The sequence below is a fragment of the Lutra lutra genome, chromosome 8 (genome assembly GCF_902655055.1).
Source record: "Lutra lutra chromosome 8, mLutLut1.2, whole genome shotgun sequence".
Taxonomy (NCBI): Eukaryota; Metazoa; Chordata; class Mammalia; order Carnivora; family Mustelidae; genus Lutra; species Lutra lutra.
The window spans coordinates 29292028-29309307 of NC_062285.1; the positions used below are offsets into that span (position 1 = coordinate 29292028).

Sequence of the window (17280 nt, forward strand, 5' to 3'; positions counted from 1 at the left end):
TTTCAGACTGAGAGATAAAATGCTACCTTCTATTATTTAATTCTGCTTTTGCACTGAAATCCGGTTAAAAACTGACATGAGTGTGTATGGATATACACATCCATGTGTAAGCAAAATACAGTATGATGGTACTTCCTCAGACTGAGTTTCTTGAAAATTCTCATGCCTGGCAAACAACAGTGCTCAATAAATAGAATTATTATTTTTTTAATGTGTGGAACTGGGGGGGGGTCACTAGTCTTATAATACTGTATTTTATGTTCTCATTTATTGCTTTTATTTGTCTAATTTATTTCCTCAATCACATGTTTATTAAAGATAGTTGGAAACTAAACTTCAAAACAGGAAAAATAATATTGAAAAAATTCAAACAATAGAGAGGTGAAAAATTCAGTATGGAAGTAACTTAGGTATGCTTTACTTTTAAAAAGCATGATAAAATCCAGACATACAAGAGAAGCAAATAAGATTGACAAAAGTTAATTTCTGCTTTTTCAAACAATAGGCACCATAATGTGAGTAAGTAGCAATTTGCTTGCTGCACTTAAACTTCATTCACGAATATTTATGAGATTAGAGTTCTTATAAATGACCCCTCCAGGATCACTTCTAGGTAAAATACTTCCTGCAATTAAATCTGACTCAAACTATATCTTCTATCATCATAATTTGGTCTAAAACACTTAACTGTGTAGATTCTCAATGTTGTAGAAAAAAGACAGAAACATACTAATAGTAACATGTTCACAAAAACTGACATAGACAACATTACAGAAACCCTGCGTAAAGTGACCTATATACATTTTTTAAGAGTAATGTTAAAAATGGAAAACCTATTTTAAAAATCAAGACTTGTTTTTAAATTGAGATCACTTAAGTACAGTACAATAAAATCTTCTAGAAACAGAGAAAAGAAATCTATACAATGGAATATTATTCAGCCATAAAAGAGAACAAAATTTTACCATTTGCAACGACATAGATGGACACTACGGCCATTATGCTAAGTCAAATAAGTCAGAGAAAAACAAATACCATATGATCCCACTTATGTGGAATCTTCAAAACAGAACAAGCTAATAGATAGAGAGAACAGACTGGTGGTTGCCAGAGGTGAGGGAGAAGGCAGGTTCACCCATTGGGAAAGGGGCCAAAAAGCACAAACTTCCAGTTATAAAATAAATAAGTCATGGGGATATAGATATAAAATACTGCATGGAAAACACAATTAATAATACTGTATTACATATGTGAAAGTTGTTAAAAGAGTGGATCTTAAAACTTCTCACATGACAAAAAATTCTTTACTAGACTTAGATCATTTCACAATATACACAAATATAGAATCATTACATTGTACACCTGAAACTAACAATGCTATATGTCAATTACGCCTGTATAATAATAAAATTAATTTAGGAAACAAAGTCACTAAATCAATATTTTCATAAACATGACTTTCTAGTTAATGAAATGCTCCCATAATTTCCCAATTTTTGTGCAGTAAGATGTTCCTTTTTTTTTTAAATTTTAAGATTCCATTTATTTATTTGGCAGAGAGAGAGAGATTTCACAAGTAAGCAGAGAGAGAAAGGGAAGCAGGCTCCCCGCTGAGCAGAGAGCCCGACGTGGGGCTCAATCCCAGAACCTGAGATGATGACCTAAGCTGAACGCAGTGGCTTTACCCACTGAGCCACCCAGGCACCCCAAGATGTTCCTTTTTTGCATGAAGAGAAACCTCTGGTATCTCAACATGTTTTATTATTTTATAGAACCAGAGGTACTGGAATGCTTGGATGGCTCAGTCAGTTGGGCATCTTTGGGCATCTGCCTTCAACTTGGGTCATGACCCCACGGTCCTAGGATCCCACGGTCCTAGGATCCCACATCAGGCTCCTCATTCTTTTGGATGCCTGCTTCTTCCTCTACCTCTGCCTGCCTATGCTTGCTCACGCACGCACGCTCTCTCTCTCTGACAAATAAATTTTTTTTTTTTTTTTAAGGTAGAGGTACCTCTAAAATCTTGGTATTTACTACTAGAAAAGAGATATTTAGTGGCAATTAAATAAAATTAAGATTATTTTTGGTAAGTATTCTCTAAATGTTAGCTGTGCTATACTCATAACTCCATTCAGCAGGGTACTTGACTCAGTAATTTTGGGGTATATATTTTGCAGCAAATATAGCCTTATAGAGTGGGCTACAGAGGTGTTCCATTTACAGGACAATGACACGTAGGTACTGAAATGACCACCTGGATTAAAACAATAAAATATTACATAAATTTTTTAAGAATCATCAAAAAGCAAAAGGCTAAGAAATACTCAGAGGTCAAAAACTAAGTAGAATGTAATGACCAGCTTTCTCTTTGAAGGCATGTGTCAAACCTCAAACTAGAACATTAGTTTTCAAGGCATCAAGTATTGGGGAACAGGAATTGAGACTATCAAAAGTATGGAGTGTAACTGGATTCCCCCTGATAAAGAACTGACACCCCAAAGTAGTATACCCTCAGATTACCAGCGAGACAGAAATAAGTTTTGTCCTTTTATTCCACACAATGGAAATAACAGGAATCTTCCCAGATAAGTGGGGGGAAATGGGAGAATCCCCAACCACACACCAGGCTTCACGCGATCTAAATTACTACTACTTAGATGGCCTAAAAAACTAAAGCTGAAAATTCAGTTTCAAATGTTTACAGGATACTAGCTTCCTGGCAGAAACTAAAGCAAATCCTCTCTGACAGAACAAGCTTTCAACCCGAGCATTAAAGACTTCCTATATATATAAAAATTTCTAAGCACTATATATAGTCACATATTAAAACACACATACAGGGACACCTGGGCGGCTCAGTCAGTTAAGTGTCTGCCTTCAGCTCAGGTCATGATCCCAAGGTCTTGGGATCAAGTTCCACACTGGGCTCCCTGTTCAGCGGGAAACATGCTTTTCCCTCTGCCTGCTGTTCCCCCTGCTTGTCCACTCTCTCTCTCCCTCTCTCTGACAAATAAATAAAACCTTTAAAAATAAATAAATAAAACATATGTGGACATGATGTGAAACAAAACACCATGATTAAGAGTCACCAGAAAAGCAGACTAATTCAACTCTTAAAGACCTTATGTACTAGAATTATAAAAAAAAAATTATATATATATATATGCGCGCCCAAGTGGCTCAGGTCACGATCTCAGGGTCCTGGGACTGAGTCCCACATCGGGCTTCCTACTCAGCATGGAGTCTGCTTCTCTCCCTCTGCCCAAAACAGCTCACCCTCTCCCCAACTCATGGGCTCTCTTGCTAATAAATAAAATATTTAAAAATAAATTAAATTAAATTAAATTAAATACAAAATAAGACTAAGGAAAGATATGAAATGCATTATCCTTCACTGGGTCTTTCAGTGCAGGAAAAAAAACTATAAGGGACATTACTTGACAAGTGAGAAACACTGAATATTAACTGTGTATTAAATAACATATCAATATTAAACTTCTTGGGCATGATAATTTTTCACCAAAAACTGACAACAGTTTTGCTGGAAAACATCCTTATACTTAGACAACAAAATATTATGTTGTCTTAATCCAAATGGTTTAGAAAAGAAATTACTAGGAGGTAGAAGGAGGAAGAGAAGAAGCAAATGTGGCAAAATGTTAAAACAGTTAAATCTAGATGAAGGGCTACCTAGTATGTGGATGTTCACTATACTGTTTTTTAGGTTTAAAACTTTCCAAAGTAGTAAGATGAGAAGCTCTCCCAAATAAATAAAAACTAAGATGTTTTTAAAATTTAAGGACTGGGGTGCCTGGGTGGCTCAGTGGGTTAAGTCTCTGCCTTCAGCTCAGGTCATGATCTCAGGGTCCTGGGATCGAGTCCCGCATCGGGCTCTCTGCTCAGCGGGGAGCCTGCTTCTCCCTCTCTCTCCGCCTGCCTCTCTCACTACTTGTGATTTCTCTCTGTGTGTGTCAAATAAATAAATAAAATCTTAAAAAAAATAAAATAAAATAAAATTTAAGGACTGGTTTAATAATAAAGATGAAAAATAATGAACAAGAACTACATCAAAAATCATTGAGAATGAAGCACAAAGAGAAAGAGAGATAAAATTCACAAGTAAAGGGAAATCAAAAGACATGACCAATGCAAGCAGATTAAATATTCATCTAATCAAAGTTCCAGAATGAGAGGAAACAGAAAGTGGGACAGAGGCTATATAAAGACAAGTAGGAATTTTCTAGAACTAATCAAAGATAGGACTCCTCAAGTTCAAGAATCCCAACAAAAGGGGCACCTGGTGGCTCAACCGCTTAAGAGTCTGCCTTCAGTTCAGATCATGATGGGGGTGGGAGGGTGGTCCTTGGTTGGGCTCCTTGCTCAGTGGGGAGCCTGCTTCTCCCTGTCCTTTGGCCCCTCCCCCTGCCTGTGCTCTCTCACTCTCTCTCTCAAATAAATAAAATCAAAAAAAAAAAAAAAAAAAAAAAAAAGAAAGAAAGAAAAGAAGCCCAACAAAACCCTGGGCAGGAAATAAGATACCTTCACCTAATCATATTATAGAAAAATTACAGATACGAGATCTTAAAAGCTGCCAGCCAGAAGGGACAAGATGTTCTTCAAGGAATGAAAAATCAAACTGACAGCTGATTTCCAACATCAACAATGGAAGCCTGAAAACAGGAGAATAAGATCTTCAGTGAACCAGGAAAAAAACAAGTAAGCAGTCAACTTATAACTGTATATTAAGAGGCGCCTAGGTGGCTTAGCTGGTTGACTGACTCCCTTCAGCTCAGGTCATGATCCCAGGATCCTGGGTTGGGCTCCTTGCTCATTGGGGAATCTGTTTCTCCCTCTCCCTGTTTGTGCTCTGTCAGATAAATAAGTTTTTTAAAATCCTTTAAAAAAGAACTGTATATCAAGTAAAGATATCCTTCAAAAACAAGGAAAAATAAATTTCTAGACAAAAACTAAGATGGTATCACTAACATCATCACTAAATTTTAAACTAAGATTCTATCACTAACAAATCCTCACTAAAAAAATTTAAAAGTATGTGCTTAAGACAGTAGTTATCCAAGATAAAAGTTATCCAAAATAATCTGATTTGCATAAAGGACTGTGGGGGGGGGGGGGAGTGCCAAATAGGATGAATTTAAGAATCACCATGTACAACAATAAGGGGGCTAAAAACAGAAATAAAAGACAACAATAGCAAATGGCACATACAGTTCTCACTTGGCTCTAAAGAGCGAGAGGACGCTGACTAGGCTCTGGTGAGCATGCATGTTAACATTTCTACGGCAGGGTTTGCAACAGCAGCACTACTGACATTTAGGGCCAGATGAGTCTTTGTTGTGGGAGCTATCTTGTGTATTACGGGATGTTTAACAGCATCTCTGGCTTATACCCACGAGATGCCAGTGGCCCTCTTTGAGTTTAACAACAAAAAAAATGTCCCCATTGTCTAATGTCCCCCTGGAGGTAAAACTGTACCCAGTTGAGAACCATTGCTCTAGGATAACCACTAAAACAATAAGCTCTGAATTAGATGGAAGAGTTAACACTTATTCCCCTTCTCAAACCCCACTAAAAGTACTGAAATATGTTTTAAAAGACTTATACTACCAAGAATAGGGAGAACGCAAGATGTGAGCAATCACAAAACTCTGGAAGCTGAGAAGCAAATGAACAAAAAACTAACTCATCTACAAAGAAAGCAGATTCCAAAATGGCAGAGGGAGGCTGTGGAGTTGGAGAGGGAAGCGAAATCCAACCACTTTACAGAGCAGAATCTTCAAATGGCTCAGGAAGTGACAGTATTAGGTCCTCCTGGAACTAGGGGTGAAGGCAGGGGTACTGCAATGAGGACTAAAACTGCCAGAATCCCCTTCCTTCAGGCCTGCTTGCTAGGTGTGCACCCTTCCCTTTTCCCAGTTGAAGTACAAGAATTCATTAAATCTTCTGAGAGAAAAACAGTAAGATTCTTGATTTGGAAGACAAGAAGCATAAATGGGACACAAGGTACCAAACAGAAACGAGGAGACTGAGGGACTATAAGCAAAACTAATACTGACTACCAACAGGCTGCAGCCCTGACTTTCCTGGCAGATTTTAAGACTTCTGTGAAGAGTGAAGACTGAGTAGTCTAAAAGAAAGACCTAATGGTCTTGACACTGGAGACTCCTGGCAAGCAGCTGATCCGTATCACCATACACGGAAGTTCAAAATGCCCTCCAACTGTGAGGAAAAAGATATTTCCAACCTAGAACTCTATACTCAGCAAGCTACCAATTAAATGTAAGCACAGAATATAAACATTTTTCACATACAAAGTCTCAGTACCACCTCCTATATGCAACCTTTCTCAAGAAATTATTAGAAAATGTGCTCTAGCCACTTTGTAATTAACTATTTTTAAACAATTTGTGCAGAGGCCAAGTAAGCAGAGATTCTGATATACAAATCACTCTCATCTATTTATTAATATGGAAAGCTAAAAAGCATGCTTAAAGTTGCTGTACTTTAAATTTCCTTAAATTATTCTATACTTGAACTCTCTCTAGTTCTTCCAAATTACTAGATTTTTACTTTATTATTCACATACAAGACAATGTAATTTGATATCTTTCTAGATCTACAATTCAAATAACTTTCTCAACATTTTTCTTATTATAGTAACACAAGAACAAATTTCTCTCACTACTCTCGATCTCATTCTTGAACACTAAAAGTACAAGTTATCACCAAACCAAAGCTATAAATAACCAACTGAAAAATAGGACAAGAGGAGTCATTAACTACAAAAAGCTTTTTGATTCTGCTAAATATAGGATGTGCCACCTGATTTTTCCAGCTCCTACCTAACTGGAATTGTTTTTATTCCACATGCTTTCTGTAAGAGCAGTGTGTCCTATGCAGGCATAGGGGCCTCCCTCTATCCAACAGCAGGATTTAATTCCATTCTGTCAGTTCTACCCAAGCCTCTCCTGCATGTCCAAATGGTCCCAAGGAATCTCTCCAGACCTGTGACATGACTGTCTTTCAAAATATAGCTGGCCAAGTTCACTGCACCACCCTCTAAGAGGTGCAGGTAAAGGTGAAACAAAGGTTGGGGTAGGGGGGAGTAGTAGTATGAACACTAGATACAGAAAATAATGATTTTAGACTGAACAGTCATACTTTACAAGATGGCCCATTTATAGCAAAGGAATTACATTATACTTATTTTCCTTACATATAAATAAAAAGTGATCTTGCACCTCTGACTGAAACACTGAAAAGCATCTCAGTAGTCACAGCAAACCAATACAGAAAAGCGTCTATTTTAACTAGTTCATAACTTTGTTTTTATTTATGTGGCTAAGTCACATCATATATTTTCTTTCCTTTTTCTAAAAAACATCCCTGATTTGGCAATAACAGTAACTATACTGGTATCTTCTATAATGTGAGGAAAGCCACTGGTACTAAGCAATTTTAAATTACTTAATTCAGGAACTAGTAAACACATTATAAGGTTAGCTACTGTCTATTAGTTAGATATTAGAATTTGCATTAATATAATGAAACTGGGAAAGAACATTTAATAGCTTAGAGATTTCAAGTGTTCTATCATTTCAATACCAAGAAACAAACTTACTCACTTCCTTGGCCTTGAATAATGAAAAGAGAGAAAGTTTGGTAAGCCACTGTTGATTCCTTAATTATTCATACCTCTTGGTCTCCTGGACTCTGGAACTCTCCCTTGCTTATGCTTGTATCCCGAGTCCAACGAGGTGGTTTCCAGGTTCTTTCCTGGGTTCCTCTGTTATAGTAATAACAACGCCCTGAACTATCTTTATGAGTCTCCCATTCCCCATTAATCTGAATTGCTGGGCTCCCAGGAAGCGGAGGGAGAGCAGACTGGGATATTTTCAGTTCTTGTAGATTAGCATAGACAGGAGAATCTGGACGTCCTTGATTTGGAGGGGTTGTTGCCTGCGAAAAATGTGAAATATTCATGCTTAAACTGGCATAACATTTACAAATAAAAATTAAATGAAACATGAGACATAGAAAATACATATAAGCTTATTTTAAAACACATATACAGGTATATATATTCTCTCTAAAGAAAAACCAATTTCACAGTATTAAAATTCATTATTTAGTTGAAGAAAACATAAAAGCTTCAAACACAATCCAAAGGATACTTGATAACTTTCCCTCACCCTGAAAGAATAGTCCACTAGAAGTCAGGAACTGGGAGCTCCAGTTTAAGATCTGGCACTAACAAGTTGTAGGACATTGGATTAGATCACCTCATTCTTCCTGAAATTGAATTTTTACATCTCTATAAATGAGGGAATCAGATTAAACCACAAAGGTCTTCTTTTTCTCTGAAAGTCTATGATTTTAGGCAATTTTTTTTAAACAAGCAAAGTCTTACACATGCGTAATTCAACATTTATTCAGAAAACTATCAAAAGAAAGATTTTGATAGAAAACTATCAAATATTAAATCAGGAATGTAAAAGTGAAAGATAAAGGAGATAAAACATTTCATCTAAGAATTTACTACATTCCATTCTTTCTCAGCTAGAATTTCTCAATACCAATAAATCATATAATCTCCCTAGGTTCCTTATTTGTGAATTTCCTAACAGTGGAAAAATAAGAATCAGCAGTAACTGATTTAAATGCTTAATCTCAATCTACAGCTTTACTTATTATTTTTATATGTTTCACTAGATGTCAGTCAAGAGCAGAATATTCTTCATGCACTTTGCATTCTCAACCTTCGCACGGATAACATTTTGGGTCAGATAATTCTTTACTGCAGGGGGCTATTTTGTGTGTTTTAGAATGTTTACTAGCATCTCTACCCACTATATGTTAGTTGCATTTCCATTGTGTCTATTAAGAAGTATCCAGATGTTGCCAAACGTCCTCTGGGAACATTGCTGACCCTGGGCTGTTTTACTATATAAATCCTAGGGTTATATTCAGAAATTTAATTATTTCTATAATGTACCCAAGAGTTTTATGAATGCTTAAAAATACAGAATTTAAAAAAGGAAATGCGGAAGGATACACTAATCAGTCTTAATAAAATTAAAGTACTTTAACTTCTAAAATATTATTTTGTCTGTAAATAATTATAATGGATATAAATCACAGAATAAGATTTAAAAGAGAACACATTAAAAATAACTCCAAACATGAATACATATGTAAAATGATTACATTGTCTTTTTACACATGGTAATTACCCAACTACTGTATTCAATGATACAAATGAGAATGTTTTCTTTGAAATGTTAGCTTTGAAATTAGACTACCACCAAAGAGCACCTTTCTATGAAGAAAATCTATCTGGGAAGACAGATTTCCATGTAGTATTTCTCTTCCAGACTACTTCCATATGCTGGTGAACTAGCCAAGGTAACAATGTTTCTCTTACTACAATGAAGTCTTTTAATATAACAAACAATTCTATGTAGCAAATCATTTCCCAGAACCTTAACTAGAGAATATTTATTCAACAAGTGTTAAAAGAAGTTCTTACTTTGATCCTGATACTTTACTAGACTTGGAGAAATAAAGACACCAAGAAACGCCATTTTCTAAAAGCTGTTTATGGAAAATTATATTAAGTCTTTAAGAAACAACCAATAGCTATTATTTAAACAGTTCAAACAGTTTTTCTAATTTAAAAAACTGAAATGCTTCAACACAGTTTATGAGGCTAGCATAATTCTAAAACAAAACTGGAGAAGAATTAAATGAAAAAAAATATATAAACAAACCTCACTTATAAATATAAATGAAAATATATGAAGTAAAACATTAGCAATCAAATCCAGCACTGCATTAAGTAATTCAGGAAAGAAGTAGAAATATAAAGAAAGTCTGTCTAAGCAAATAAAGCCTAAACACAGCACGGGAAGAGAAATAAAGATCAGAGCAGAAATCAATGAAATATAAACCAAAAGAACAGTAGAACAGATCAACAAAACTATGAGCTGGTTCTTTGAAAGAAATTAATAAGACTGATAAACCCCTGACCAGATTATCAAAAAGAAAAGAGAAAGGACCCAAGTTTAACAAAATCATGAATGAAAGAGGAAAGATCACAACCAACACCAAAGAAATACAAACAATTATAAGAACATATTATAAGCAACTATATGCCAGCAAATTAGATAATCTGGAAGAAATACATGCATTCCTAGAGACATATAAACTACCAGAACTGAACCAGGAAGATACAGAAAACCTGAACAGACCCATAACCAGTAAGGAAACTGAAGCAGTCATCAAAAATCTCCCAAAAAAACCAAGAGCCCATGGCCAACAGACACATGAAAAAGTGCTCATCAGCATCAACCGCATCACGGAAATACAAGTCAAAACCACAATGAGATACTGCCTCACCCCAGACAGAATGGCTAAAATTAACACGTCAGGAAACAACAGGTGTTGGCAAGGATGCAGAGAAAGGGGAACCCTTCTACACTGTTGGTGGAATGCAAGCTGGTGCAGCCACTTTGGAAAACAGTATGGAGGTTCCTCAAGAAGTTGAAAATAGAGCTACCCGACAACCCAGCAATTGCACTACTGGGTATTTACCCCAAAGATGCAAATGTAGTGATCTGAAAGGGCATGAGCACCCCAATGTTTATAGCAGCAATGTCCACAATAGCCAAACTATGGAGAGAGCCGAGATGTCCACCAACACATGAATGAAGATGTGATACACACGCACGAATATTATGCAGCCATCAAAAATGAAATCTTGCCATTTGCAGTGATGTAGCTGGAACTAGAGGGTATTATGCTAAGCGAAATAAGTTAATCAGAGAAAGACAGTTACATATGATCTCAGTGATATGTGGAATTTGAGAAACAAAACAGAGGATCATCGAGGAAGAGAAAAAAAACAAGACGAAACCTGCTAGGGACACAAACCATAAGAAATTCTTAATCATAGGAAACAAACTGAGGGTTGCTGGAGGGAAGAGGGAGATGAAAGGGCGGGGTAACTAGGGGACAGCCATTAAGAAGGGCATGTGATGTAATGAGCACTGGGTATTATATAAAGCTGATGAATCACAGACCTGTACCTTTGAAACCAGTAATACATGATATGTTAATTTTTTAAAATTAAGTAAAAAAAGAAACCATCTAAACATCCAGAAACAGAGGAATGGTTAAGTAAACAATGATATATGAGGCAATTTATATATTTGAGTGGCAATAAAAATGGTGATGATTTTTAATAACATTATAAAAAATTATGAGCTTAATGGGAATAACAGAATATAAAACTGCTTCTAACTTCCAAATAAACTCCAACTAAAAATTTAAAAGTATGGAGAAAAACCAACTAAAATATTATCAGTCTTCTCTGGATAATGGGGTTATGTATAATTTTTTTTCTATGTGCTTTATTTCCCAACTTCATTTTTTCCAATTTTACAGTGAGAATTACTATCTTTAGAGTTTGATGAAGCTAAGAATCCAGGGCACTTGCTCAGTCCAGGAGACTCATAAAAGTGACAATAAGAGTATTAACATGTAGTGTTGTTATGACTAGTCTTTCTTAACAGGTGGTCAGTGGATCATCTATATCAGACTCAGGAATGTTTTTCTTTAAACTTAAAATTCTTGAGTCATATCCCAGAGTCACTGGGGGTGGAAAATGGTGAAGGGTGATAGTCAAGAATCTGTATTTTTAAGTATTCTATGGGATCCTTATGTACACTATTATTTGGAACACACTGATAAAATTACATCTTGAATGCACTCAGGGGAAACTAGTCCCTCTGGTCCAATAAACTTCTATTATAAAAATCAAAGTACTTACAGACAATTCTGTTCATACCACCAGTTGTTTCTCTGCAGATAACTAAAAGAATTAAAATAATAACAGCCACTTTCAATATATGAATCACATAAAAATTAATTTTGGAAAATTTTTAAGACTTAAGTATTGTGCACTTAAACTGAACAAAGCACCTGGTTCATGAACTGTAGACAAGAATAAGTGTTTTTTCAGACAAAAAAAATTTTTAAAAGGAGAGCACAGAAACAAAGTTAATTTTATGGGCCATATCTGTCATTAATTAACAACTGAATTGGGACTAGTACCTCTCCACATGACCCAATTTTATATTTAAAAAAAGCCCTGGCCTGTTCCACTTTATACAGAGACTAAAATAGTCCTCCCACTATCCACAGAAAGAAAAATTTGGGGAACCATATATATAAGAAGGTAACTTTATTTTTTTTTTATTTTTTTAATTTTTGGAGGACATCAGGAAAAGGAAGGGAAAAATCAAGGGGGGGGAATCAGAGGAGGAAGATGAACCACGACACTGTGGACTCCAAGAAACAAACTGAGGGTTTTAGAGGGGAGGGGGATGGGGGGATGGGTTGGGTTGGGTTGGCCTAGTGATGGGAATTAAGGAGGGCATGTATTGCATGGAGCACTGGGTGTTATACATAAACAACGAATCTTGGAACACAACATTAAAAACTAAGGATGTACTGTATGGTGACTAACATAATAAAAAATAATTTTTAAAAAAAGAAAATAACTCTAAACTTAGACTCTCCCTGAATCCCTACTTAATACCAAAAAACACTGAGATTTGTCCTCTTTTTTCTTTAACATTAGTTCAAAAACTGCTCCTAAAATAAACTTCAGAGAATAGCAGAATACATATTAACTAAGGAGCTATACCTATTGGTTTCTTAAATAGCATATGCTACTCAGTATTAATACTCAGGTACCTACCTTTATAATAACCATTAAAAAAACAGTGACAATGATGAATTATATTTACATAAATATGTTTATGTTTATGTTACTGAATAATCACTTTAAGTCCCTGCAGCCTATAATCATATCTTTGATTTAGCTTATGGGTAAACAAACAAAGCAATTACCAAATATCAGACTCCAAAACAAAATTTAAATTATTTTTTAACTCTATTTTAATTCATGTGGAAAGAAGACATTTATGTGCCTTTGGTAATTTACCTGCTTAAACTCTGCCTTACCATAATTGCTAATTCTAACACTGGGCCAGTTAACAGAATAGAGGACAAAATAATAACCAACAAGCCAATATTCAGTTAACAACACTAAAATTTGTTTTAGTTTCACAACTGAAAATCATGTATCAATTTCAACTGGAAAATATAACTTTTCAAAAGAAATCTTTTCGCTTAAGACCAAATTTTAGGGACAAAAACACATTAAAAAACAAACACCTTGTTTGACAATTTTACATTATAAATTCTAATGTTTGCGTCTTAAAGCATGACCGCACTGAGATTTCAGGGTCTGCAGAGCACAAGGACGTCTTCTCTGATTTTACTTACTTAGCTAACATATGAGAACCAATTTCGAGCTGTGTGGGAGACGTAAGTGAGACAGTTCCTGTCCTTAAGGGCCAGCAAACCAAAAGAGAGAGACAGATAATAAAACGATTCCAATGGCGTGACTGCGTGCTGCAGAGAGCTGCATGTACAGGATTCTCCAGGGGCACAAAAAAGGCAGTAAGCAAGAAGACAGTGAGATGTGACGGGGAGGAAAGGTTCACAGCAGAGGTTTAACTGGATCTGTAAACGGAAGCAGGAGGAAGCCAAGGAAGTCCAATGAAGTGGTGAAGGGCGCTTCAAGTACATTCAAATCTGGTTTTAGCTGACATAACACAAAGAAATAAAAAGCAGCCTTCCCATAATGAAACATAACTGGTGGCTAAGGAAAGTCAGCACTGTGAAAAGCTTTAATAAATATTATTTTCACGGTAAAAAAAGAACCAAAAAAAAAAAAAACCCCTTTTCTGTAGTTTTTCTATTTATTGCACTTGAGGTTGCTCCATTCCTATTGGGTTTGATACCTTATATTCATATACTAAAACTTTTTTAGCCCCTCATCTTTCATCTTGTTTCTGTCCTCTTCCCCTCCTCTTTGATCACCTTGACCAACAATTGAACAACCCCTTTACACCATCAGAGATCTGCCACCATTTCTGCCTCTCCCCTGACAGACAAGAAGGCAGGAAGTAGGAAAGCTGTGAGGTAACAAATGCTTATTTCTAGGAAGCCATAAACAAACATACTGATCAAGTCATTTCTGTGCTACCAACCTGCAAAATCAGATGCCAGCTGCCAATACTGCAATCATGCCATGCTGTAAACTAGATTTACTGGAAGGTAAAGACCGTCTGTACCTAGAGGGTGTACAGGTAAGAGCTGACAGACACCACAGGGAAAAGACCCAGGTAAAAGGGACCTATACATACATAGTCACGAGGGTGTGCACGATTAGGAAGTTTATCATAGGTACAAAGACTTGCCAAAGAAACAACAAAAGACAAACTTCCCCTTAAAGATTAAGCCCACACCCACGTCCTCCAGTAATTTTCTGTTGTGCCCTTACATGCACCTCTTCCTATAGCCTCACGATGCTGCAGCTTACCATGGTACTTATTACACTGTACTGTAATCTCAGATTTACTCATCTGGCTTTTCTTCTAGAACTTGACTATCTTTAAGGTAGAAATGTTTGCCTCGTTTATCTCTTTATCTACAGTGCCTAGTATAGCACCTGCACATGGTAAACACTCAACACATCCCTGGATGAAAACTACTCTCATATAAACTAAGACGCTACCATGGAATTCATATACTGAAATTAATTCCTTACTCCTGTTTTATTAGGCCATGAATTTGAGCCCTCCAACATCCACCTCTCTCCCTTAAATGATGGACATGTATTTTGAAAGACCTACTAGAGTGGATCCTTCGCACACTCCTCAAATTCCTTATATCCTCAGCCTGAACAACCATAAACAGCTGGTTCACCTCTTTGAAAGTCACCTTCTCTTTGAGACGCTCCTCTATTCCTCAATGTAGAATTCCCATCTATCTAGGGCAGCACCGACACAAATATAATGTGAGCCAGGTATGACATGTAAAATTTTCTAGTGGGGGCACCAGGGTGGCTCCGTCAGTTAAGCATCTGACTCCTGATCTCAGCTCAGGTCTTGAACTCAGGGTTGTGAGTTCAAGCACGACACTGGGCTCCATGCTAGGCATGGCGCCTACTTAAAAAAGAAGTTTCTAGGGGCGCCTGGGTGGCTCAGTGGGTTAAGCCGCTGCCTTCGGCTCGGGTCATGATCTCGGGGTCCTGGGATCGAGTCCCGCATCGGGCTCTCTGCTCAGCAAGAAGCCTGCTTCCCTCTCTCTCTCTGCCTGCCTCTCTGTCTACTTGTGATCTCTCTCTGTCAAATAAATAAATAAAATCTTAAAAAAAAAAAAAAAGAAGTTTCTAGTAGCCACATTAAAAAGATAAAAAGAAGGAGGTGAATTGAATTCTAATAATATATTTGCTTAACCCAATACATCTAAAATATTAGCATTTTACTACATAATCAATATAAAAATTACAAGTCTTTAAAATCCAGTGTATACTTTATAGTGTATTTCAATTCAAATCCTAAAATTTTCATTGAAGTACTTGATCTGTATTTAGATTTCATAAAATTTACAACTGAAAAAACAAATTCAAATACTCAAATTATTCTATATCAGTTTTTAAATTTAACTTAAAATAATTGAACTAAAATAAATTCAGTTCTTCAGTCTATCAGCCATGCATGCATTCAAGTGCTCGATAACCACACATGGCAACCGGCTGCTATACTGGACAGCATCAATCTATAGTATTTTGTGTTTATGTATTCCCCCTCATACTAAATTACGTTCAGTTGTTACTTTTCAGTCTCTCCAAAGAAACTCAAAGCCCAAGAGTTTAGAGCAAGATCATGTCTTAAAAACACACTGTATTTTCAAAGTCTAGAAACGAATAAACTGAAGATCTCTTCTCAAGCCCTGACTCAGATTCTGAAAAATTTTCCCAGTAACTACTTTCCCAATCCATAGAAAATTTTTGAAAAAAGAAAGATAAATGCCACAGCTGACAGGAACTAATAATTTACTGATGAAACCTCATTGTTAAACGTGTACTGAAAGTATTCAACAAGATATGCTTGTCCTTGGTCAGTTAAGCAAGCAAAATTCTCCAATAGGACATTATGCTGAAAGAGCAAGACTTAGCTACAATTTTATACTGATGAAGCAACATGCAATGGCCTGGTCACCTACCATTCATTATCACAAATCTCTCTCTCTAGGGACCTGAATGCTAACTGTATGATCAGCATTCAGAGGATGACTAAATAATACTCTATGGCTTCTGAAAGTTCTAGAGACTAACAAGTTTATGGCACAATCACGAATGAAAACAATGAATCTGTGTTTACTTGTTGAAAGCACATAGTACACGCAGAAGTCTAAGCTTAGACATTGAAGTTTCTGGTTACAGCCAAAAATAGAATAAATTTCAAAAAAAAAATTAACCAAGTACACGGTACACATTTAATTGGCTGATATACCATCCTTCCTGTCATTTTCTGAAAAAAAAAACCATTCTTCTCTGTTTTTTGGGAAATATGATTCTGAAGTAAAATATTCTGAAAAACTATCTAAGGAAAATATAAATTGTCACTCAAATGAACAGAACCAAATAAATGGATTTCTAACTTACCACATGTACCAATTTGTTAACAAGCCCGCATGACAACACTGTAATACAGTTGCTTGAATAATCTAATAAATTCCAAACTCAGTGCATAATTTATAGAGTTTAAAGTATGATATCCTTAAAGCTGTACAGAAAACCTTATACCTATACAAAGCAAATAAAAAATAGATGATTTTCCATCACTTTAATGGCCACTTTATACTAACGAAGAAATATTTAAGCCCTGAATTCCTTAAAAGATATTCAGAAAAGGTATTTAGACACATATAGATGAACCTAATATAAAAGTATGTGTGTACATTCACCCATATATATGCATGAAAAAAAATCAAAAGACTATATATAAGTTCTTATAACTTGTTTCATGAAATTATGGCTGGTTTGTTTACTTGTATTCTCTTATTTATTCTGAAGTGAGATTAAAAAAAAAAATTGTAGAAGAGAAAAAGGCCATTAGTTTTAAACCTATGTAACAATTCTGAAATGAAATTCTACAGCCTAAGCTATAAAGGCAAGAACACACTGATGATACCCATGGAAGTCAATATCTAAAACTTTAAGTTTACCTAGAAAATCTAGAGCAGGCAAGGAGGAAGGGCTAGTTCACAGTCAGGAATACACTGGGTTCACTCTAAATCAGAAATGTAGTCACTGTGCTTAGAACTAAAAGCCTCATAAGC

At 35.9% G+C, this 17280-nt stretch overlaps 1 protein-coding gene across 4 annotated transcripts in view; it reads right to left on the minus strand.

Moving 5' to 3' along the window:
- Nucleotides 1-17280, minus strand: part of ARHGAP12 (Rho GTPase activating protein 12) — a 109671-nt gene that overhangs the window by 53458 nt on the left and 38933 nt on the right. For all 4 annotated transcript variants that reach the window (XM_047740870.1, XM_047740868.1, XM_047740869.1 and 1 more), the window contains exon 4: nt 7714-7977. In XM_047740870.1, coding sequence (XP_047596826.1) covers nt 7714-7977 — 264 coding nt within the window. The remainder of the gene's footprint in view (nt 1-7713; nt 7978-17280) is intronic.